A 25,077-nucleotide genomic window follows, 5' to 3' on the forward strand; every position below is an offset into this window, starting at 1 on the left:
CTTGAGCATCGCTCATGCTATTCAAAGACGTAACACAGGTGACAAGATCTGTTGACTTCATTACACAACCAGAAGAAATGCAGAAACAAGTGGCTCAGTGTTAGAGAGTAATTAACAGTTTAGGAATGTGTAGGCTTTAAAAGTCTTGATCTGAACAGACACGTAGAATCTGTATTTAAAGCCCTGATACACAAATGCTGAAGCCACACTCTCTGGCCTCTGAAAATGATCCTCTTGAATCCTCTAGTGGATGGTTTTTGTCCGGCGACGCTGACGTTCGTGCCGGCCCGTCGAGGATGTTCTTCTGATGAAGACTGCCCTGGAGGACACAAATGCTGTCGATTTGACTGTGGGCCTGTTTGTGTGCTGCCTGTTTTCAGTGAGTTTCATTTAATGGCTGCTAAGGGTCTTAAAACAACACCCGTAACCCGTTGAATTCCATGTTGGTTTTAAGCAGAAATTTTTCCTTGTTCTCGTCTGAAGTAGGTTTTGAATCTATCACTTAGGATAGATTAATGCACAGGATGACTTCACAAAAGAGGAATAATACTAACTTGCTGTTCATGCTTTGAGTGTGTCGTGCTGTATATTGAAGTGGCTGACTATGTGCACAAACTAAAGCTGACCGTCTGTGTGCACGCAGTGAAGCCGGGTCAGTGTCCCTTACCAGAGATGATCCCACTGTGTGCTGAAAGCTGTTTCCATGATGGCCAGTGTCCTGCCACACAGAAGTGTTGCCCAACCACCGGTGGCTTTGCATGCAGCGAACCACGTGGTCAGGGAAGAGGTCAGATGAGCTGTCAGGGACATGGACCGGTTCGTGGACAGGGCCAGGGAAGCGGCCAGGGTCAGGGACAGGGCCAGGGAAGCGGCCAGGGTCAGGGACAGGGCCAGGGAAGCGGCCAGGGTCAGGGACAGGGCCAGGGTCAGGGACAGGGCCAGGGAAGCGGCCAGGGTCAGGGACAGGGCCAGGGAAGCGGCCAGGGTCAGGGACAGGGCCAGGGAAGCGGCCAGGGTCAGGGACAGGGCCAGGGAAGCGGCCAAGGTCAGGGACAGGGCCAGGGAAGCGGCCAGGGTCAGGGACAGGGCCAGGGAAGTGGACAGGGACAGGGCCAGGGACAAGGTCAGGGACAAGGCCAGGGAAGCGGTCAGGGCCAGGGACGCGGTCAGGGACGCGGTCAGGGACAGGGACAAGGTCAGGGAAGCGGCCAGGGACAAGGCCAGGGACAGGGACAGGGCCAGGGACAGGGCCAGGGACAGGGCCAGGGCCAGGGCCAGGGAAGCGGTCAGGGACAGGGTCAGGGACAGGGCCAGGGAAGCGGTCAGGGTCTGGGACAGGGCCAGGGAAGCGGACAGGGTCAGGGACAGGGCCAGGGAAGCGGTCAGGGACAGGGCCAGGGAAGCGGTCAGGGACAGGGCCAGGGAAGCGGTCAGGGCCAGGGCCAGGGAAGCGGTCAGGGCCAGGGCCAGGGAAGCGGCCAGGGACAGGGCCAGGGACAAGGACAGGGCCAGGGACGCGGTCAGGGACAAGGTCAGGGACAGGGACAAGGCCAGGGAAGCGGTCAGGGACAAGGCCAGGGAAGCGGTCAGGGACAAGGCCAAGGAAGCGGTCAGGGCCAAGGCCAGGGTCAGGGCCAAGGACAGGGACAAGGCCAGGGTCAGGGCCAAGGACAGGGCCAAGGACAGGGACAAGGCCAAGGACAGGGACAAGGCCAAGGTCAAGGACAAGGCCAGGGAAGCGGTCAGGGCCAAGGCCAGGGTCAGGGACAAGGCCAGGGTCAGGGACAAGGCCAGGGACAAGGCCAGGGACAGGGACAAGGCCAAGGCCAAGGACAGGGACAAGGCCAAGGACAAGGCCAGGGACAGGGCCAGGGAAGCGGTCAGGGCCAGGGACAAGGCCAGGGTCAGGGACAAGGCCAGGGACAAGGCCAGGGTCAGGGACAAGGCCAGGGAAGCGGCCAGGGTCAGGGCCAAGGACAGGGACAAGGCCAGGGTCAGGGCCAAGGACAGGGACAAGGCCAGGGTCAGGGCCAAGGACAGGGACAAGGCCAAGGTCAAGGTCAAGGTCAGGGACAAGGACAGGGCCAGGGAAGCGGACAGGGTCAGGGACAGGGCCAGGGAAGCGGTCAGGGACAGGGCCAGGGAAGCGGTCAGGGACAGGGCCAGGGAAGCGGTCAGGGACAGGGAAGCGGTCAGGGACAAGGTCAGGGACAGGGCCAGGGAAGCGGTCAGGGACAAGGTCAGGGACAGGGCCAGGGAAGCGGTCAGGGACAAGGTCAGGGACAGGGCCAGGGAAGTGGTCAGGGACAGGGTCAGGGACAGGGACAGGGAAGCGGTCAGGGACAGGGTCAGGGACAGGGCCAGGGAAGCGGTCAGGGACAGGGCCAGGGAAGCGGTCAGGGACAGGGTCAGGGACAGGGCCAGGGAAGCGGCCAGGGACAGGGTCAGGGACAAGGCCAGGGAAGCGGCCAGGGACAGGGCCAGGGAAGCGGTCAGGGACAGGGCCAGGGACAAGGCCAGGGAAGCGGTCAGGGACAGGGCCAGGGAAGCGGACAAGGCCAGGGACAGGGCCAGGGACGCGGTCAGGGACAGGGTCAGGGACAAGGCCAGGGAAGTGGTCAGGGACAGGGTCAGGGACAGGGCCAGGGAAGCGGTCAGGGACAGGGTCAGGGACAGGGCCAGGGAAGCGGTCAGGGACAGGGTCAGGGACAGGGAAGCGGTCAGGGACAGGGACAGGGACAGGGAAGCGGTCTGGGACAGGGTCAGGGACAGGGCCAGGGAAGCGGTCAGGGACAGGGTCAGGGACAGGGCCAGGGAAGCGGTCAGGGACAGGGAAGCGGCCAGGGACAGGGTCAGGGACAGGGCCAGGGAAGCGGCCAGGGACAAGGCCAGGGACAAGGCCAGGGAAGCGGTCAGGGCCAGGGAAGCGGACAAGGCCAGGGAAGCGGTCAGGGCCAGGGAAGCGGACAAGGCCAGGGACAGGGCCAGGGAAGCGGCCAGGGAAGCGGTCAGGGACAAGGCCAGGGACAAGGCCAGGGAAGCGGTCAGGGACAAGGTCAGGGACAAGGCCAGGGTCAGGGAAGTGGTCAGGGACAAGGCCAGGGTCAGGGACAGGGACAAGGCCAGGGTCAGGGACAGGGACAAGGTCAGGGAAGCGGTCAGGGACAAGGCCAGGGTCAGGGACAGGGACAAGGTCAGGGAAGCGGACAGGGTCAGGGAAGCTGTCAAGGCCAGGTACAGGGACATGGAAGTGGAAGAGGTCAGGGAAGAAGTCAACAGAAGGGTCAGGGATGTGGTCATTGAAGTGGACATGGGACTTTTGCTTAATGCTTACTGGAGATCTTTTCAATTCAGTGTTAATCCTATGGCATGGTTTCCTTGTTTGCTCAACTGTTTTGAAAGCTTTTCGGTCTGCTCCACCTCAAATAAAGAATTGCTTGATTTGAAGAGTTGGGTTTTTTTTTGGTATTATTTGGCTGTTTCTCACAGTGCTTTTAAGTTCCTCTCCTTGAGACCTGGGTAGGGTTGCACCAGCCATTCGTAAGTTCTTAAATTAGAACGTTAAGACCACAAGGCTTTAATAACCACTAGCTAGTTTGTGACTAAATCTACACTATTTGGTTGCACCAGTTGTTCGTAAGTCAGGACGTAGTTCGTAAACTCTCTGCTGAGTAATGTGTAGTTTCATAGAGGCTTACCCTCATCCAAATAGAAACCTTTTACGTGAGCAGAACTGTTTAAATGCAATGAAGTTTAATTCTTAAATTTCTAATCACTCTTGTCTCACCTATACTAACGGTAAAAATTTAGTTTCATTTAAAACTATACACTAACTAGCTATTTGTATGTAAATGGAATTCAGAAACCGCAAGACGGCTCAAACACTGAAAGAAACCTCAATGCCTTTTTCGTTTGAAGAGTCCAACATGAAACAGACAGAGGCTTGCTGTAGATCAGGGATAGGCAACTCCGGTCTTTCAGGGCCACTAGGTGTGTTTAACTAGGTTTGGAGCTAAACTCTGTTGTTAGTAAAGGTCTACATGTCAAATAAATGGGGTGAAAAAGGGGGAATGAAAGACTTTAGTTTTTGAGAATGTTGATCACACTGTCTTCATCCCAGTTTTCACTTGCTTTGGCCATTTAAAAAAAAATATATAATCATTTAAACCTTTACTCTTCTTCTGCAAAACTATGACTGGAATGAACAATGGACCCCTGTTAGCGAATTGCACGGAGAAATATATGATCCTGCGGCATACGGTCAACAACAAAAAGATACACCGTTTTGAGTCATTTGACTCGTGTCACGCGGGTTCCACCTACTGGTCAAAACGGTGTAATGAGACAATCCTAATGAGACCTTTTACAAAACTGCAAGTATTTTCATAACAGTGTAATGTTTTCAGTATAATTTAAACATAAATACTATGAAACATTAGGGTCTTTGCTAGTCAAACCATTTACGTGCAATTGAAATACGGCTTTATAGCTAAAATATTATGTGAACAGTAAAATAATTAACACCCATCCTATGGTTTGACTAGTACTTTTATGAAATATTGCAGTTCGTTCTTCATTTCAGTTATCTGGCTATGGATTACAAGTTAATCAGTCCTGTGCTGCGGGTCAGTGTTTAATGGTCGATGGGTGGCGCTACAAACACATCAGTCCCTCACAACTAGTTTACATTTAAAGAACTAACATCATATTCTCATATTCATAACAGTTACAGCTGCTTTTAATATCTGTCCCCGTTTAGAGAATTCAGAGTAAATATTAACACCGTGAACTTATTAATATATATTTTAATTCTTGTACGGTATCACAACATGACCGCTGTACCACCTGACCACTGCAGATTCATTTCGCAGTTGATTGTGTTGCCGTAGAAAAGCACAATCCTCTCGTAATTAGGCTACCTTAATTATTATGACATGGCTTGAATGCAGCTTTCAGCTCATCCAACCCCCATCAAACACACCTGAACAAGCTAATTAAGGCCTTCCAGACTACTGGAAAGCTACAGGCAGGTGAGCTTGATCAACGTTGGAATTGATCTCCTTGGATTTTTTAGGAACCCATTTTACACAGAGTTTGCTACTGCAGCAACACGTGTTGGTTTAGCTTTGTGTGCTTCTTCTGACGCACAAATTCAGGGCCTTTTCCAGCAGAGTTTGTTGTGAGATCACAGGTCGGGAGGATGACCGCTCGAGTGGATTTCTCGTTGATTGCTGCTTTGTTGTATCTGTTCGGATACTTGAGCATCGCTCATGCTATTCAAAGACGTAACACAGGTGACAAGATCTGTTGACTTCATTACACAACCTGAAGAAATGCAGAAACAAGTGGCTCAGTGTTAGAGAGTAATTAACAGTTTAGGAATGTGTAGGCTTTAAAAGTCTTGATCTGAACAGACACGTAGAATCTGTATTTAAAGCCCTGATACACAAATGCTGAAGCCACACTCTCTGGCCTCTGAAAATGATCCTCTTGAATCCTCTAGTGGATGGTTTTTGTCCGGCGACGCTGACGTTCGTGCCGGCCCGTCGAGGATGTTCTTCTGATGAAGACTGCCCTGGAGGACACAAATGCTGTCGATTTGACTGTGGGCCTGTTTGTGTGCTGCCTGTTTTCAGTGAGTTTCATTTAATGGCTGCTAAGGGTCTTAAAACAACACCCGTAACCCGTTGAATTCCATGTTGGTTTTAAGCAGAAATTTTTCCTTGTTCTCGTCTGAAGTAGGTTTTGAATCTATCACTTAGGATAGATTAATGCACAGGATGACTTCACAAAAGAGGAATAATACTAACTTGCTGTTCATGCTTTGAGTGTGTCGTGCTGTATATTGAAGTGGCTGACTATGTGCACAAACTAAAGCTGACCGTCTGTGTGCACGCAGTGAAGCCGGGTCAGTGTCCCTTACCAGAGATGATCCCACTGTGTGCTGAAAGCTGTTTCCATGATGGCCAGTGTCCTGCCACACAGAAGTGTTGCCCAACCACCGGTGGCTTTGCATGCAGCGAACCACGTGGTCAGGGAAGAGGTCAGATGAGCTGTCAGGGACATGGACCGGTTCGTGGACAGGGCCAGGGAAGCGGCCAGGGTCAGGGACAGGGCCAGGGAAGCGGCCAGGGTCAGGGACAGGGCCAGGGTCAGGGACAGGGACAGGGAAGCGGCCAGGGTCAGGGACAGGGCCAGGGAAGCGGCCAGGGTCAGGGACAGGGCCAGGGAAGCGGCCAGGGTCAGGGACAGGGCCAGGGAAGCGGCCAAGGTCAGGGACAGGGCCAGGGAAGTGGACAGGGACAGGGCCAGGGACAAGGTCAGGGACAAGGCCAGGGAAGCGGTCAGGGCCAGGGACGCGGTCAGGGACGCGGTCAGGGACAGGGACAAGGTCAGGGAAGCGGCCAGGGACAAGGCCAGGGACAAGGCCAGGGACAGGGCCAGGGACAGGGACAAGGCCAGGGCCAGGGACAGGGCCAGGGAAGCGGTCAGGGACAGGGTCAGGGACAGGGCCAGGGAAGCGGTCAGGGTCTGGGACAAGGCCAGGGAAGCGGACAGGGTCAGGGACAGGGCCAGGGAAGCGGTCAGGGCCAGGGCCAGGGAAGCGGTCAGGGCCAGGGCCAGGGAAGCGGTCAGGGACAGGGCCAGGGAAGCGGCCAGGGACAGGGCCAGGGACAAGGACAGGGCCAGGGACGCGGTCAGGGACAAGGTCAGGGACAGGGACAAGGCCAGGGAAGCGGTCAGGGACAAGGCCAGGGAAGCGGTCAGGGACAAGGCCAAGGAAGCGGTCAGGGCCAAGGCCAGGGTCAGGGCCAAGGACAGGGACAAGGCCAGGGTCAGGGCCAAGGACAGGGCCAAGGACAGGGACAAGGCCAAGGACAGGGACAAGGCCAAGGTCAAGGACAAGGCCAGGGACAGGGCCAGGGAAGCGGTCAGGGCCAAGGCCAGGGTCAGGGACAAGGCCAGGGTCAGGGACAAGGCCAGGGACAAGGCCAGGGACAGGGACAAGGCCAAGGCCAGGGACAGGGCCAGGGAAGCGGTCAGGGCCAGGGACAAGGCCAGGGTCAGGGACAAGGCCAGGGACAAGGCCAGGGTCAGGGACAAGGCCAGGGAAGCGGCCAGGGTCAGGGCCAAGGACAGGGACAAGGCCAGGGTCAGGGCCAAGGACAGGGACAAGGCCAGGGTCAGGGCCAAGGACAGGGACAAGGCCAAGGTCAAGGTCAAGGTCAGGGACAAGGACAGGGCCAGGGAAGCGGACAGGGTCAGGGACAGGGCCAGGGAAGCGGTCAGGGACAGGGCCAGGGAAGCGGTCAGGGACAGGGCCAGGGAAGCGGTCAGGGACAGGGAAGCGGTCAGGGACAAGGTCAGGGACAGGGCCAGGGAAGCGGTCAGGGACAAGGTCAGGGACAGGGCCAGGGAAGCGGTCAGGGACAAGGTCAGGGACAGGGCCAGGGAAGTGGTCAGGGACAGGGTCAGGGACAGGGACAGGGAAGCGGTCAGGGACAGGGACAGGGAAGCGGTCAGGGACAGGGTCAGGGACAGGGCCAGGGAAGCGGTCAGGGACAGGGCCAGGGAAGCGGTCAGGGACAGGGTCAGGGACAGGGCCAGGGAAGCGGTCAGGGACAGGGCCAGGGAAGCGGTCAGGGACAGGGTCAGGGACAGGGCCAGGGAAGCGGCCAGGGACAGGGTCAGGGACAAGGCCAGGGAAGCGGCCAGGGACAGGGCCAGGGAAGCGGTCAGGGACAGGGCCAGGGACAAGGCCAGGGAAGCGGTCAGGGAGAGGGCCAGGGAAGCGGACAAGGCCAGGGACAGGGCCAGGGACGCGGTCAGGGACAGGGTCAGGGACAAGGCCAGGGAAGTGGTCAGGGACAGGGTCAGGGACAGGGACAGGGAAGCGGTCAGGGACAGGGTCAGGGACAGGGCCAGGGAAGCGGTCAGGGACAGGGTCAGGGACAGGGAAGCGGTCAGGGACAGGGTCAGGGACAGGGACAGGGAAGCGGTCTGGGACAGGGTCAGGGACAGGGCCAGGGAAGCGGTCAGGGACAGGGTCAGGGACAGGGCCAGGGAAGCGGTCAGGGACAGGGAAGCGGCCAGGGACAGGGTCAGGGACAGGGCCAGGGAAGCGGCCAGGGACAAGGCCAGGGAAGCGGTCAGGGCCAGGGAAGCGGACAAGGCCAGGGAAGCGGTCAGGGCCAGGGAAGCGGACAAGGCCAGGGACAGGGCCAGGGAAGCGGCCAGGGACAGGGCCAGGGAAGCGGTCAGGGACAGGGCCAGGGAAGCGGTCAGGGACAGGGCCAGGGAAGCGGTCAGGGACAAGGCCAGGGACAAGGCCAGGGAAGCGGTCAGGGACAAGGTCAGGGACAAGGCCAGGGTCAGGGAAGTGGTCAGGGACAAGGCCAGGGTCAGGGACAGGGACAAGGCCAGGGTCAGGGACAGGGACAAGGTCAGGGAAGCGGTCAGGGACAAGGCCAGGGTCAGGGACAGGGACAAGGTCAGGGAAGCGGACAGGGTCAGGGAAGCTGTCAAGGCCAGGTACAGGGACATGGAAGTGGAAGAGGTCAGGGAAGAAGTCAACAGAAGGGTCAGGGATGTGGTCATTGAAGTGGACATGGGACTTTTGCTTAATGCTTACTGGAGATCTTTTCAATTCAGTGTTAATCCTATGGCATGGTTTCCTTGTTTGCTCAACTGTTTTGAAAGCTTTTCGGTCTGCTCCACCTCAAATAAAGAATTGCTTGATTTGAAGAGTTGGGTTTTTTTTTGGTATTATTTGGCTGTTTCTCACAGTGCTTTTAAGTTCCTCTCCTTGAGACCTGGGTAGGGTTGCACCAGCCATTCGTAAGTTCTTAAATTAGAACGTTAAGACCACAAGGCTTTAATAACCACTAGCTAGTTTGTGACTAAATCTACACTATTTGGTTGCACCAGTTGTTCGTAAGTCAGGACGTAGTTCGTAAACTCTCTGCTGAGTAATGTGTAGTTTCATAGAGGCTTACCCTCATCCAAATAGAAACCTTTTACGTGAGCAGAACTGTTTAAATGCAATGAAGTTTAATTCTTAAATTTCTAATCACTCTTGTCTCACCTATACTAACGGTAAAAATTTAGTTTCATTTAAAACTATACACTAACTAGCTATTTGTATGTAAATGGAATTCAGAAACCGCAAGACGGCTCAAACACTGAAAGAAACCTCAATGCCTTTTTCGTTTGAAGAGTCCAACATGAAACAGACAGAGGCTTGCTGTAGATCAGGGATAGGCAACTCCGGTCTTTCAGGGCCACTAGGTGTGTTTAACTAGGTTTGGAGCTAAACTCTGTTGTTAGTAAAGGTCTACATGTCAAATAAATGGGGTGAAAAAGGGGGAATGAAAGACTTTAGTTTTTGAGAATGTTGATCACACTGTCTTCATCCCAGTTTTCACTTGCTTTGGCCATTTAAAAAAAAATATATAATCATTTAAACCTTTACTCTTCTTCTGCAAAACTATGACTGGAATGAACAATGGACCCCTGTTAGCGAATTGCACGGAGAAATATATGATCCTGCGGCATACGGTCAACAACAAAAAGATACACCGTTTTGAGTCATTTGACTCGTGTCACGCGGGTTCCACCTACTGGTCAAAACGGTGTAATGAGACAATCCTAATGAGACCTTTTACAAAACTGCAAGTATTTTCATAACAGTGTAATGTTTTCAGTATAATTTAAACATAAATACTATGAAACATTAGGGTCTTTGCTAGTCAAACCATTTACGTGCAATTGAAATACGGCTTTATAGCTAAAATATTATGTGAACAGTAAAATAATTAACACCCATCCTATGGTTTGACTAGTACTTTTATGAAATATTGCAGTTCGTTCTTCATTTCAGTTATCTGGCTATGGATTACAAGTTAATCAGTCCTGTGCTGCGGGTCAGTGTTTAATGGTCGATGGGTGGCGCTACAAACACATCAGTCCCTCACAACTAGTTTACATTTAAAGAACTAACATCATATTCTCATATTCATAACAGTTACAGCTGCTTTTAATATCTGTCCCCGTTTAGAGAATTCAGAGTAAATATTAACACCGTGAACTTATTAATATATATTTTAATTCTTGTACGGTATCACAACATGACCGCTGTACCACCTGACCACTGCAGATTCATTTCGCAGTTGATTGTGTTGCCGTAGAAAAGCACAATCCTCTCGTAATTAGGCTACCTTAATTATTATGACATGGCTTGAATGCAGCTTTCAGCTCATCCAACCCCCATCAAACACACCTGAACAAGCTAATTAAGGCCTTCCAGACTACTGGAAAGCTACAGGCAGGTGAGCTTGATCAACGTTGGAATTGATCTCCTTGGATTTTTTAGGAACCCATTTTACACAGAGTTTGCTACTGCAGCAACACGTGTTGGTTTAGCTTTGTGTGCTTCTTCTGACGCACAAATTCAGGGCCTTTTCCAGCAGAGTTTGTTGTGAGATCACAGGTCGGGAGGATGACCGCTCGAGTGGATTTCTCGTTGATTGCTGCTTTGTTGTATCTGTTCGGATACTTGAGCATCGCTCATGCTATTCAAAGACGTAACACAGGTGACAAGATCTGTTGACTTCATTACACAACCAGAAGAAATGCAGAAACAAGTGGCTCAGTGTTAGAGAGTAATTAACAGTTTAGGAATGTGTAGGCTTTAAAAGTCTTGATCTGAACAGACACGTAGAATCTGTATTTAAAGCCCTGATACACAAATGCTGAAGCCACACTCTCTGGCCTCTGAAAATGATCCTCTTGAATCCTCTAGTGGATGGTTTTTGTCCGGCGACGCTGACGTTCGTGCCGGCCCGTCGAGGATGTTCTTCTGATGAAGACTGCCCTGGAGGACACAAATGCTGTCGATTTGACTGTGGGCCTGTTTGTGTGCTGCCTGTTTTCAGTGAGTTTCATTTAATGGCTGCTAAGGGTCTTAAAACAACACCCGTAACCCGTTGAATTCCATGTTGGTTTTAAGCAGAAATTTTTCCTTGTTCTCGTCTGAAGTAGGTTTTGAATCTATCACTTAGGATAGATTAATGCACAGGATGACTTCACAAAAGAGGAATAATACTAACTTGCTGTTCATGCTTTGAGTGTGTCGTGCTGTATATTGAAGTGGCTGACTATGTGCACAAACTAAAGCTGACCGTCTGTGTGCACGCAGTGAAGCCGGGTCAGTGTCCCTTACCAGAGATGATCCCACTGTGTGCTGAAAGCTGTTTCCATGATGGCCAGTGTCCTGCCACACAGAAGTGTTGCCCAACCACCGGTGGCTTTGCATGCAGCGAACCACGTGGTCAGGGAAGAGGTCAGATGAGCTGTCAGGGACATGGACCGGTTCGTGGACAGGGCCAGGGAAGCGGCCAGGGTCAGGGACAGGGCCAGGGAAGCGGCCAGGGTCAGGGACAGGGCCAGGGTCAGGGACAGGGACAGGGAAGCGGCCAGGGTCAGGGACAGGGCCAGGGAAGCGGCCAGGGTCAGGGACAGGGCCAGGGAAGCGGCCAGGGTCAGGGACAGGGCCAGGGAAGCGGCCAAGGTCAGGGACAGGGCCAGGGAAGTGGACAGGGACAGGGCCAGGGACAAGGTCAGGGACAAGGCCAGGGAAGCGGTCAGGGCCAGGGACGCGGTCAGGGACGCGGTCAGGGACAGGGACAAGGTCAGGGACAAGGCCAGGGACAAGGCCAGGGACAAGGCCAGGGACAGGGCCAGGGACAGGGACAAGGCCAGGGCCAGGGACAGGGCCAGGGCCAGGGAAGCGGTCAGGGACAGGGTCAGGGACAGGGCCAGGGAAGCGGTCAGGGTCTGGGACAAGGCCAGGGAAGCGGACAGGGTCAGGGACAGGGCCAGGGAAGCGGTCAGGGCCAGGGCCAGGGAAGCGGTCAGGGCCAGGGCCAGGGAAGCGGTCAGGGACAGGGCCAGGGAAGCGGCCAGGGACAGGGCCAGGGACAAGGACAGGGCCAGGGACGCGGTCAGGGACAAGGTCAGGGACAGGGACAAGGCCAGGGAAGCGGTCAGGGACAAGGCCAGGGAAGCGGTCAGGGACAAGGCCAAGGAAGCGGTCAGGGCCAAGGCCAGGGTCAGGGCCAAGGACAGGGACAAGGCCAGGGTCAGGGCCAAGGACAGGGCCAAGGACAGGGACAAGGCCAAGGACAGGGACAAGGCCAAGGTCAAGGACAAGGCCAGGGACAGGGCCAGGGAAGCGGTCAGGGCCAAGGCCAGGGTCAGGGACAAGGCCAGGGTCAGGGACAAGGCCAGGGACAAGGCCAGGGACAAGGCCAGGGACAGGGACAAGGCCAAGGCCAGGGACAGGGCCAGGGAAGCGGTCAGGGCCAGGGACAAGGCCAGGGTCAGGGACAAGGCCAGGGACAAGGCCAGGGTCAGGGACAAGGCCAGGGAAGCGGCCAGGGTCAGGGCCAAGGACAGGGACAAGGCCAGGGTCAGGGCCAAGGACAGGGACAAGGCCAGGGTCAGGGCCAAGGACAGGGACAAGGCCAAGGTCAAGGTCAAGGTCAGGGACAAGGACAGGGCCAGGGAAGCGGACAGGGTCAGGGACAGGGCCAGGGAAGCGGTCAGGGACAGGGCCAGGGAAGCGGTCAGGGACAGGGCCAGGGAAGCGGTCAGGGACAGGGAAGCGGTCAGGGACAAGGTCAGGGACAGGGCCAGGGAAGCGGTCAGGGACAAGGTCAGGGACAGGGCCAGGGAAGCGGTCAGGGACAAGGTCAGGGACAGGGCCAGGGAAGTGGTCAGGGACAGGGTCAGGGACAGGGACAGGGAAGCGGTCAGGGACAGGGACAGGGAAGCGGTCAGGGACAGGGTCAGGGACAGGGCCAGGGAAGCGGTCAGGGACAGGGCCAGGGAAGCGGTCAGGGACAGGGTCAGGGACAGGGCCAGGGAAGCGGTCAGGGACAGGGCCAGGGAAGCGGTCAGGGACAGGGTCAGGGACAGGGCCAGGGAAGCGGCCAGGGACAGGGTCAGGGACAAGGCCAGGGAAGCGGCCAGGGACAGGGCCAGGGAAGCGGTCAGGGACAGGGCCAGGGACAAGGCCAGGGAAGCGGTCAGGGAGAGGGCCAGGGAAGCGGACAAGGCCAGGGACAGGGCCAGGGACGCGGTCAGGGACAGGGTCAGGGACAAGGCCAGGGAAGTGGTCAGGGACAGGGTCAGGGACAGGGACAGGGAAGCGGTCAGGGACAGGGTCAGGGACAGGGCCAGGGAAGCGGTCAGGGACAGGGTCAGGGACAGGGAAGCGGTCAGGGACAGGGTCAGGGTCAGGGACAGGGAAGCGGTCTGGGACAGGGTCAGGGACAGGGCCAGGGAAGCGGTCAGGGACAGGGTCAGGGACAGGGCCAGGGAAGCGGTCAGGGACAGGGAAGCGGCCAGGGACAGGGTCAGGGACAGGGCCAGGGAAGCGGCCAGGGACAAGGCCAGGGAAGCGGTCAGGGCCAGGGAAGCGGACAAGGCCAGGGAAGCGGTCAGGGCCAGGGAAGCGGACAAGGCCAGGGACAGGGCCAGGGAAGCGGCCAGGGACAGGGCCAGGGAAGCGGTCAGGGACAGGGCCAGGGAAGCGGTCAGGGACAAGGCCAGGGACAAGGCCAGGGAAGCGGTCAGGGACAAGGTCAGGGACAAGGCCAGGGTCAGGGAAGTGGTCAGGGACAAGGCCAGGGTCAGGGACAGGGACAAGGCCAGGGTCAGGGACAGGGACAAGGTCAGGGAAGCGGTCAGGGACAAGGCCAGGGTCAGGGACAGGGACAAGGTCAGGGAAGCGGACAGGGTCAGGGAAGCTGTCAAGGCCAGGTACAGGGACATGGAAGTGGAAGAGGTCAGGGAAGAAGTCAACAGAAGGGTCAGGGATGTGGTCATTGAAGTGGACATGGGACTTTTGCTTAATGCTTACTGGAGATCTTTTCAATTCAGTGTTAATCCTATGGCATGGTTTCCTTGTTTGCTCAACTGTTTTGAAAGCTTTTCGGTCTGCTCCACCTCAAATAAAGAATTGCTTGATTTGAAGAGTTGGGTTTTTTTTTGGTATTATTTGGCTGTTTCTCACAGTGCTTTTAAGTTCCTCTCCTTGAGACCTGGGTAGGGTTGCACCAGCCATTCGTAAGTTCTTAAATTAGAACGTTAAGACCACAAGGCTTTAATAACCACTAGCTAGTTTGTGACTAAATCTACACTATTTGGTTGCACCAGTTGTTCGTAAGTCAGGACGTAGTTCGTAAACTCTCTGCTGAGTAATGTGTAGTTTCATAGAGGCTTACCCTCATCCAAATAGAAACCTTTTACGTGAGCAGAACTGTTTAAATGCAATGAAGTTTAATTCTTAAATTTCTAATCACTCTTGTCTCACCTATACTAACGGTAAAAATTTAGTTTCATTTAAAACTATACACTAACTAGCTATTTGTATGTAAATGGAATTCAGAAACCGCAAGACGGCTCAAACACTGAAAGAAACCTCAATGCCTTTTTCGTTTGAAGAGTCCAACATGAAACAGACAGAGGCTTGCTGTAGATCAGGGATAGGCAACTCCGGTCTTTCAGGGCCACTAGGTGTGTTTAACTAGGTTTGGAGCTAAACTCTGTTGTTAGTAAAGGTCTACATGTCAAATAAATGGGGTGAAAAAGGGGGAATGAAAGACTTTAGTTTTTGAGAATGTTGATCACACTGTCTTCATCCCAGTTTTCACTTGCTTTGGCCATTTAAAAAAAAATATATAATCATTTAAACCTTTACTCTTCTTCTGCAAAACTATGACTGGAATGAACAATGGACCCCTGTTAGCGAATTGCACGGAGAAATATATGATCCTCCGGCATACGGTCAACAACAAAAAGATACACCGTTTTGAGTCATTTGACTCGTGTCACGCGGGTTCCACCTACTGGTCAAAACGGTGTAATGAGACAATCCTAATGAGACCTTTTACAAAACTGCAAGTATTTTCATAACAGTGTAATGTTTTCAGTATAATTTAAACATAAATACTATGAAACATTAGGGTCTTTGCTAGTCAAACCATTTACGTGCAATTGAAATACGGCTTTATAGCTAAAATATTATGTGAACAGTAAAATAATTAACACCCATCCTATGGTTTGACTAGTACTTTTATGAAATATTGCAGTTCGTTCTTCATTTCAGTTATCTGGCTATGGATTACAAGTTAATCAGTCCTGTGCTGCGGGTCAGTGTTTAATGGTCGATGGGTGGCGCTACAAACACATCAGTCCCTCACAACTAGTTTACATTTAAAGAACTAACATCATATTCTCATATTCATAACAGTTACAGCTGCTTTTAATATCTGTCCCCGTTTAGAGAATTCAGAGTAAATATTAACACCGTGAACTTATTAATATATATTTTAATTCTTGTACGGTATCACAACATGACCGCTGTACCACCTGACCACTGCAGATTCATTTCGCAGTTGATTGTGTTGCCGTAGAAAAGCACAATCCTCTCGTAATTAGGCTACCTTAATTATTATGACATGGCTTGAATGCAGCTTTCAGCTCATCCAACCCCCATCAAACACACCTGAACAAGCTAATTAAGGCCTTCCAGACTACTGGAAAGCTACAGGCAGGTGAGCTTGATCAACGTTGGAATTGATCTCCTTGGATTTTTTAGGAACCCATTTTACACAGAGTTTGCTACTGCAGCAACACGTGTTGGTTTAGCTTTGTGTGCTTCTTCTGACGCACAAATTCAGGGCCTTTTCCAGCAGAGTTTGTTGTGAGATCACAGGTCGGGAGGATGACCGCTCGAGTGGATTTCTCGTTGATTGCTGCTTTGTTGTATCTGTTCGGATACTTGAGCATCGCTCATGCTATTCAAAGACGTAACACAGGTGACAAGATCTGTTGACTTCATTACACAACCTGAAGAAATGCAGAAACAAGTGGCTCAGTGTTAGAGAGTAATTAACAGTTTAGGAATGTGTAGGCTTTAAAAGTCTTGATCTGAACAGACACGTAGAATCTGTATTTAAAGCCCTGATACACAAATGCTGAAGCCACACTCTCTGGCCTCTGAAAATGATCCTCTTGAATCCTCTAGTGGATGGTTTTTGTCCGGCGACGCTGACGTTCGTGCCGGCCCGTCGAGGATGTTCTTCTGATGAAGACTGCCCTGGAGGACACAAATGCTGTCGATTTGACTGTGGGCCTGTTTGTGTGCTGCCTGTTTTCAGTGAGTTTCATTTAATGGCTGCTAAGGGTCTTAAAACAACACCCGTAACCCGTTGAATTCCATGTTGGTTTTAAGCAGAAATTTTTCCTTGTTCTCGTCTGAAGTAGGTTTTGAATCTATCACTTAGGATAGATTAATGCACAGGATGACTTCACAAAAGAGGAATAATACTAACTTGCTGTTCATGCTTTGAGTGTGTCGTGCTGTATATTGAAGTGGCTGACTATGTGCACAAACTAAAGCTGACCGTCTGTGTGCACGCAGTGAAGCCGGGTCAGTGTCCCTTACCAGAGATGATCCCACTGTGTGCTGAAAGCTGTTTCCATGATGGCCAGTGTCCTGCCACACAGAAGTGTTGCCCAACCACCGGTGGCTTTGCATGCAGCGAACCACGTGGTCAGGGAAGAGGTCAGATGAGCTGTCAGGGACATGGACCGGTTCGTGGACAGGGCCAGGGAAGCGGCCAGGGTCAGGGACAGGGCCAGGGAAGCGGCCAGGGTCAGGGACAGGGCCAGGGAAGCGGCCAGGGTCAGGGACAGGGCCAGGGTCAGGGACAGGGCCAGGGAAGCGGCCAGGGTCAGGGACAGGGCCAGGGAAGCGGCCAGGGTCAGGGACAGGGCCAGGGAAGCGGCCAGGGTCAGGGACAGGGCCAGGGAAGCGGCCAAGGTCAGGGACAGGGCCAGGGAAGTGGACAGGGACAGGGCCAGGGACAAGGTCAGGGACAGGGCCAGGGAAGCGGTCAGGGCCAGGGACGCGGTCAGGGACGCGGTCAGGGACAGGGACAAGGTCAGGGAAGCGGCCAGGGACAAGGCCAGGGACAAGGCCAGGGACAGGGCCAGGGACAGGGACAGGGACAAGGCCAGGGCCAGGGACAGGGCCAGGGCCAGGGAAGCGGTCAGGGACAGGGTCAGGGACAGGGCCAGGGAAGCGGTCAGGGTCTGGGACAAGGCCAGGGAAGCGGACAGGGACAGGGTCAGGGACAGGGCCAGGGAAGCGGTCAGGGACAGGGCCAGGGAAGCGGTCAGGGACAAGGCCAGGGTCAGGGCCAGGGCCAGGGAAGCGGTCAGGGACAGGGCCAGGGAAGCGGCCAGGGACAAGGACAGGGCCAGGGACGCGGTCAGGGACAAGGTCAGGGACAGGGACAAGGCCAGGGAAGCGGTCAGGGACAAGGCCAGGGAAGCGGTCAGGGACAAGGCCAAGGAAGCGGTCAGGGCCAAGGCCAGGGTCAGGGCCAAGGACAGGGACAAGGCCAGGGTCAGGGCCAAGGACAGGGCCAAGGACAGGGACAAGGCCAAGGACAGGGACAAGGCCAAGGTCAAGGACAAGGCCAGGGACAGGGCCAGGGAAGCGGTCAGGGCCAAGGCCAGGGTCAGGGACAAGGCCAGGGTCAGGGACAAGGCCAGGGACAAGGCCAGGGACAGGGACAAGGCCAAGGACAGGGACAAGGCCAAGGACAAGGCCAGGGACAGGGCCAGGGAAGCGGCCAGGGCCAGGGACAAGGCCAGGGTCAGGGACAAGGCCAGGGTCAGGGACAAGGCCAGGGAAGCGGCCAGGGTCAGGGACAAGGACAGGGACAAGGCCAGGGTCAGGGCCAAGGACAGGGACAAGGCCAGGGTCAGGGCCAAGGACAGGGACAAGGCCAAGGTCAAGGTCAAGGTCAGGGACAAGGACAGGGCCAGGGAAGCGGTCAGGGCCAGGGAAGCGGTCAGGGACAGGGCCAGGGAAGCGGTCAGGGACAGGGCCAGGGAAGCGGTCAGGGACAGGGAAGCGGTCAGGGACAAGGTCAGGGACAGGGCCAGGGAAGCGGTCAGGGACAAGGTCAGGGACAGGGCCAGGGAAGCGGTCAGGGACAAGGTCAGGGACAGGGCCAGGGAAGTGGTCAGGGACAGGGTCAGGGACAGGGACAGGGAAGCGGTCAGGGACAGGGTCAGGGACAGGGCCAGGGAAGCGGTCAGGGACAGGGCCAGGGAAGCGGTCAGGGACAGGGTCAGGGACAGGGCCAGGGAAGCGGCCAGGGACAGGGTCAGGGACAAGGCCAGGGAAGCGGCCAGGGACAGGGCCAGGGAAGCGGTCAGGGACAGGGCCAGGGACAAGGCCAGGGAAGCGGTCAGGGACAGGGCCAGGGAAGCGGACAAGGCCAGGGACAGGGCCAGGGACGCGGTCAGGGACAGGGTCAGGGACAAGGCCAGGGAAGTGGTCAGGGACAGGGTCAGGGACAGGGACAGGGAAGCGGTCAGGGACAGGGTCAGGGACAGGGCCAGGGAAGCGGTCAGGGACAGGGTCAGGGACAGGGAAGCGGTCAGGGACAGGGTCAGGGACAGGGACAGGGAAGCGGTCTGGGACAGGGTCAGGGACAGGGCCAGGGAAGCGGTCTGGGACAGGGTCAGGGACAGGGCCAGGGAAGCGGTCAGGGACAGGGTCAGGGACAGGGCCAGGGAAGCGGTCAGGGACAGGGAAGCGGCCAGGGACAGGGTCAGGGACAGGGCCAGGGAAGCGGCCAGGGACAAGGCCAGGGACAAGGCCAGGGAAGCGGTCAGGGCCAGGGAAGCGGACAAGGCCAGGGAAGCGGTCAGGGCCAGGGAAGCGGACAAGGCCAGGGACAGGGCCAGGGAAGCGGTCAGGGACAGGGCCAGGGAAGCGGTCAGGGACAAGGCCAGGGACAAGTCCAGGGAAGCGGTCAGGGACAAGGTCAGGGACAAGGCCAGGGTCAGGGAAGCGGTCAGGGACAAGGCCAGGGTCAGGGACAGGGACAAGGCCAGGGTCAGGGACAGGGACAAGGTCAGGGAAGCGGTCAGGGACAAGGCCAGGGTCAGGGACAGGGTCAGGGAAGCGGACAGGGTCAGGGAAGCTGTCAAGGCCAGGTACAGGGACATGGAAGTGGAAGAGGTCAGGGAAGAAGTCAACAGAAGGGTCAGGGATGTGGTCATTGAAGTGGACATGGGACTTTTGCTTAATGCTTACTGGAGATCTTTTCAATTCAGTGTTAATCCTATGGCATGGTTTCCTTGTTTGCTCAACTGTTTTGAAAGCTTTTCGGTCTGCTCCACCTCAAATAAAGAATTGCTTGATTTGAAGAGTTGGGTTTTTTTTTGGTATTATTTGGCTGTTTCTCACAGTGCTTTTAAGTTCCTCTCCTTGAGACCTGGGTAGGGTTGCACCAGCCATTCGTAAGTTCTTAAATTAGAACGTTAAGACCACAAGGCTTTAATAACCACTAGCTAGTTTGTGACTAAATCTACACTATTTGGTTGCACCAGTTGTTCGTAAGTCAGGACGTAGTTCGTAAACTCTCTGCTGAGTAATGTGTAGTTTCATAGAGGCTTACCCTCATCCAAATAGAAACCTTTTACGTGAGCAGAACTGTTTAAATGCAATGAAGTTTAATTCTTAAATTTCTAATCACTCTTGTCTCACCTATACTAACGGTAAAAATTTAGTTTCATTTAAAACTATACACTAACTAGCTATTTGTATGTAAATGGAATTCAGAAACCGCAAGACGGCTCAAACACTGAAAGAAACCTCAATGCCTTTTTCGTTTGAAGAGTCCAACATGAAACAGACAGAGGCTTGCTGTAGATCAGGGATAGGCAACTCCGGTCTTTCAGGGCCACTAGGTGTGTTTAACTAGGTTTGGAGCTAAACTCTGTTGTTAGTAAAGGTCTACATGTCAAATAAATGGGGTGAAAAAGGGGGAATGAAAGACTTTAGTTTTTGAGAATGTTGATCACACTGTCTTCATCCCAGTTTTCACTTGCTTTGGCCATTTAAAAAAAAATATATAATCATTTAAACCTTTACTCTTCTTCTGCAAAACTATGACTGGAATGAACAATGGACCCCTGTTAGCGAATTGCACGGAGAAATATATGATCCTGCGGCATACGGTCAACAACAAAAAGATACACCGTTTTGAGTCATTTGACTCGTGTCACGCGGGTTCCACCTACTGGTCAAAACGGTGTAATGAGACAATCCTAATGAGACCTTTTACAAAACTGCAAGTATTTTCATAACAGTGTAATGTTTTCAGTATAATTTAAACATAAATACTATGAAACATTAGGGTCTTTGCTAGTCAAACCATTTACGTGCAATTGAAATACGGCTTTATAGCTAAAATATTATGTGAACAGTAAAATAATTAACACCCATCCTATGGTTTGACTAGTACTTTTATGAAATATTGCAGTTCGTTCTTCATTTCAGTTATCTGGCTATGGATTACAAGTTAATCAGTCCTGTGCTGCGGGTCAGTGTTTAATGGTCGATGGGTGGCGCTACAAACACATCAGTCCCTCACAACTAGTTTACATTTAAAGAACTAACATCATATTCTCATATTCATAACAGTTACAGCTGCTTTTAATATCTGTCCCCGTTTAGAGAATTCAGAGTAAATATTAACACCGTGAACTTATTAATATATATTTTAATTCTTGTACGGTATCACAACATGACCGCTGTACCACCTGACCACTGCAGATTCATTTCGCAGTTGATTGTGTTGCCGTAGAAAAGCACAATCCTCTCGTAATTAGGCTACCTTAATTATTATGACATGGCTTGAATGCAGCTTTCAGCTCATCCAACCCCCATCAAACACACCTGAACAAGCTAATTAAGGCCTTCCAGACTACTGGAAAGCTACAGGCAGGTGAGCTTGATCAACGTTGGAATTGATCTCCTTGGATTTTTTAGGAACCCATTTTACACAGAGTTTGCTACTGCAGCAACACGTGTTGGTTTAGCTTTGTGTGCTTCTTCTGACGCACAAATTCAGGGCCTTTTCCAGCAGAGTTTGTTGTGAGATCACAGGTCGGGAGGATGACCGCTCGAGTGGATTTCTCGTTGATTGCTGCTTTGTTGTATCTGTTCGGATACTTGAGCATCGCTCATGCTATTCAAAGACGTAACACAGGTGACAAGATCTGTTGACTTCATTACACAACCAGAAGAAATGCAGAAACAAGTGGCTCAGTGTTAGAGAGTAATTAACAGTTTAGGAATGTGTAGGCTTTAAAAGTCTTGATCTGAACAGACACGTAGAATCTGTATTTAAAGCCCTGATACACAAATGCTGAAGCCACACTCTCTGGCCTCTGAAAATGATCCTCTTGAATCCTCTAGTGGATGGTTTTTGTCCGGCGACGCTGACGTTCGTGCCGGCCCGTCGAGGATGTTCTTCTGATGAAGACTGCCCTGGAGGACACAAATGCTGTCGATTTGACTGTGGGCCTGTTTGTGTGCTGCCTGTTTTCAGTGAGTTTCATTTAATGGCTGCTAAGGGTCTTAAAACAACACCCGTAACCCGTTGAATTCCATGTTGGTTTTAAGCAGAAATTTTTCCTTGTTCTCGTCTGAAGTAGGTTTTGAATCTATCACTTAGGATAGATTAATGCACAGGATGACTTCACAAAAGAGGAATAATACTAACTTGCTGTTCATGCTTTGAGTGTGTCGTGCTGTATATTGAAGTGGCTGACTATGTGCACAAACTAAAGCTGACCGTCTGTGTGCACGCAGTGAAGCCGGGTCAGTGTCCCTTACCAGAGATGATCCCACTGTGTGCTGAAAGCTGTTTCCATGATGGCCAGTGTCCTGCCACACAGAAGTGTTGCCCAACCACCGGTGGCTTTGCATGCAGCGAACCACGTGGTCAGGGAAGAGGTCAGATGAGCTGTCAGGGACATGGACCGGTTCGTGGACAGGGCCAGGGAAGCGGCCAGGGTCAGGGACAGGGCCAGGGAAGCGGCCAGGGTCAGGGACAGGGCCAGGGAAGCGGCCAGGGTCAGGGACAGGGCCAGGGTCAGGGACAGAGCCAGGGAAGCGGCCAGGGTCAGGGACAGGGCCAGGGAAGCGGCCAGGGTCAGGGACAGGGCCAGGGAAGCGGCCAGGGTCAGGGACAGGGCCAGGGAAGCGGCCAAGGTCAGGGACAGGGCCAGGGAAGCGGCCAGGGACAGGGCCAGGGAAGTGGACAGGGACAGGGCCAGGGACAAGGTCAGGGACAGGGCCAGGGACAAGGACAGGGCCAGGGACGCGGTCAGGGACAAGGTCAGGGACAGGGACAAGGCCAGGGAAGCGGTCAGGGACAAGGCCAGGGAAGCGGTCAGGGCCAAGGCCAGGGTCAGGGCCAAGGACAGGGCCAAGGACAGGGACAAGGCCAAGGACAGGGACAAGGCCAAGGTCAAGGACAAGGCCAGGGACAGGGCCAGGGAAGCGGTCAGGGCCAAGGCCAGGGTCAGGGACAAGGCCAGGGTCAGGGACAAGGCCAGGGACAAGGCCAGGGACAGGGACAAGGCCAAGGACAGGGACAAGGCCAAGGACAAGGCCAGGGACAGGGCCAGGGAAGCGGTCAGGGCCAGGGACAAGGCCAGGGTCAGGGACAAGGCCAGGGTCAGGGACAAGGCCAGGGAAGCGGCCAGGGTCAGGGACAAGGACAGGGACAAGGCCAGGGTCAGGGCCAAGGACAGGGACAAGGCCAGGGTCAGGGCCAAGGACAGGGACAAGGCCAGGGTCAGGGCCAAGGACAGGGACAAGGCCAGGGTCAGGGCCAAGGACAGGGACAAGGCCAAGGTCAAGGTCAAGGTCAGGGACAAGGACAGGGCCAGGGAAGCGGACAGGGTCAGGGACAGGGCCAGGGAAGCGGTCAGGGACAGGGCCAGGGAAGCGGTCAGGGCCAGGGAAGCGGTCAGGGCCAGGGAAGCGGTCAGGGACAGGGAAGCGGTCAGGGACAAGGTCAGGGACAGGGCCAGGGAAGCGGTCAGGGACAAGGTCAGGGACAGGGCCAGGGAAGCGGTCAGGGACAAGGTCAGGGACAGGGCCAGGGAAGTGGTCAGGGACAGGGTCAGGGACAGGGACAGGGAAGCGGTCAGGGACAGGGTCAGGGACAGGGCCAGGGAAGCGGTCAGGGACAGGGCCAGGGAAGCGGTCAGGGACAGGGTCAGGGACAGGGACAGGGAAGCGGTCAGGGACAGGGTCAGGGACAGGGCCAGGGAAGCGGTCAGGGACAGGGCCAGGGAAGCGGTCAGGGACAGGGTCAGGGACAGGGCCAGGGAAGCGGCCAGGGACAGGGTCAGGGACAAGGCCAGGGAAGCGGCCAGGGACAGGGCCAGGGAAGCGGTCAGGGACAGGGCCAGGGACAAGGCCAGGGAAGCGGTCAGGGACAGGGCCAGGGAAGCGGACAAGGCCAGGGACAGGGCCAGGGACGCGGTCAGGGACAGGGTCAGGGACAAGGCCAGGGAAGTGGTCAGGGACAGGGTCAGGGACAGGGACAGGGAAGCGGTCAGGGACAGGGTCAGGGACAGGGCCAGGGAAGCGGTCAGGGACAGGGTCAGGGACAGGGAAGCGGTCAGGGACAGGGTCAGGGACAGGGACAGGGAAGCGGTCTGGGACAGGGTCAGGGACAGGGCCAGGGAAGCGGTCAGGGACAGGGTCAGGGACAGGGCCAGGGAAGCGGTCAGGGACAGGGAAGCGGCCAGGGACAGGGTCAGGGACAGGGCCAGGGAAGCGGCCAGGGACAAGGCCAGGGACAAGGCCAGGGAAGCGGTCAGGGCCAGGGAAGCGGACAAGGCCAGGGAAGCGGTCAGGGCCAGGGAAGCGGACAAGGCCAGGGACAGGGCCAGGGAAGCGGTCAGGGACAGGGCCAGGGAAGCGGTCAGGGACAAGGCCAGGGACAAGTCCAGGGAAGCGGTCAGGGACAAGGTCAGGGACAAGGCCAGGGTCAGGGAAGCGGTCAGGGACAAGGCCAGGGTCAGGGACAGGGACAAGGCCAGGGTCAGGGACAGGGACAAGGTCAGGGAAGCGGTCAGGGACAAGGCCAGGGTCAGGGACAGGGTCAGGGAAGCGGACAGGGTCAGGGAAGCTGTCAAGGCCAGGTACAGGGACATGGAAGTGGAAGAGGTCAGGGATGAAGTCAACAGAAGGGTCAGGGATGTGGTCATTGAAGTGGACATGGGACTTTTGCTTAATGCTTACTGGAGATCTTTTCAATTCAGTGTTAATCCTATGGCATGGTTTCCTTGTTTGCTCAACTGTTTTGAAAGCTTTTCGGTCTGCTCCACCTCAAATAAAGAATTGCTTGATTTGAAGAGTTGGGTTTTTTTTTGGTATTATTTGGCTGTTTCTCACAGTGCTTTTAAGTTCCTCTCCTTGAGACCTGGGTAGGGTTGCACCAGCCATTCGTAAGTTCTTAAATTAGAACGTTAAGACCACAAGGCTTTAATAACCACTAGCTAGTTTGTGACTAAATCTACACTATTTGGTTGCACCAGTTGTTCGTAAGTCAGGACGTAGTTCGTAAACTCTCTGCTGAGTAATGTGTAGTTTCATAGAGGCTTACCCTCATCCAAATAGAAACCTTTTACGTGAGCAGAACTGTTTAAATGCAATGAAGTTTAATTCTTAAATTTCTAATCACTCTTGTCTCACCTATACTAACGGTAAAAATTTAGTTTCATTTAAAACTATACACTAACTAGCTATTTGTATGTAAATGGAATTCAGAAACCGCAAGACGGCTCAAACACTGAAAGAAACCTCAATGCCTTTTTCGTTTGAAGAGTCCAACATGAAACAGACAGAGGCTTGCTGTAGATCAGGGATAGGCAACTCCGGTCTTTCAGGGCCACTAGGTGTGTTTAACTAGGTTTGGAGCTAAACTCTGTTGTTAGTAAAGGTCTACATGTCAAATAAATGGGGTGAAAAAGGGGGAATGAAAGACTTTAGTTTTTGAGAATGTTGATCACACTGTCTTCATCCCAGTTTTCACTTGCTTTGGCCATTTAAAAAAAATATATAATCATTTAAACCTTTACTCTTCTTCTGCAAAACTATGACTGGAATGAACAATG

At 54.1% G+C, this 25,077-nt stretch overlaps 1 protein-coding gene across 1 annotated transcript in view; it reads left to right on the forward strand.

Moving 5' to 3' along the window:
* Positions 1-25,077, forward strand: part of LOC127942991 (hornerin-like) — a 225,032-nt gene that overhangs the window by 131,363 nt on the left and 68,592 nt on the right. The window contains exons 14-15 of the mRNA XM_052539059.1: positions 17,899-18,841; positions 23,834-23,904. Coding sequence (XP_052395019.1) covers positions 17,899-18,841; positions 23,834-23,904 — 1,014 coding nt within the window. The remainder of the gene's footprint in view (positions 1-17,898; positions 18,842-23,833; positions 23,905-25,077) is intronic.

The sequence above is a fragment of the Carassius gibelio genome, chromosome A22 (assembly GCF_023724105.1).
Source record: "Carassius gibelio isolate Cgi1373 ecotype wild population from Czech Republic chromosome A22, carGib1.2-hapl.c, whole genome shotgun sequence".
In the NCBI taxonomy this organism is placed as follows: domain Eukaryota; kingdom Metazoa; phylum Chordata; class Actinopteri; order Cypriniformes; family Cyprinidae; genus Carassius; species Carassius gibelio.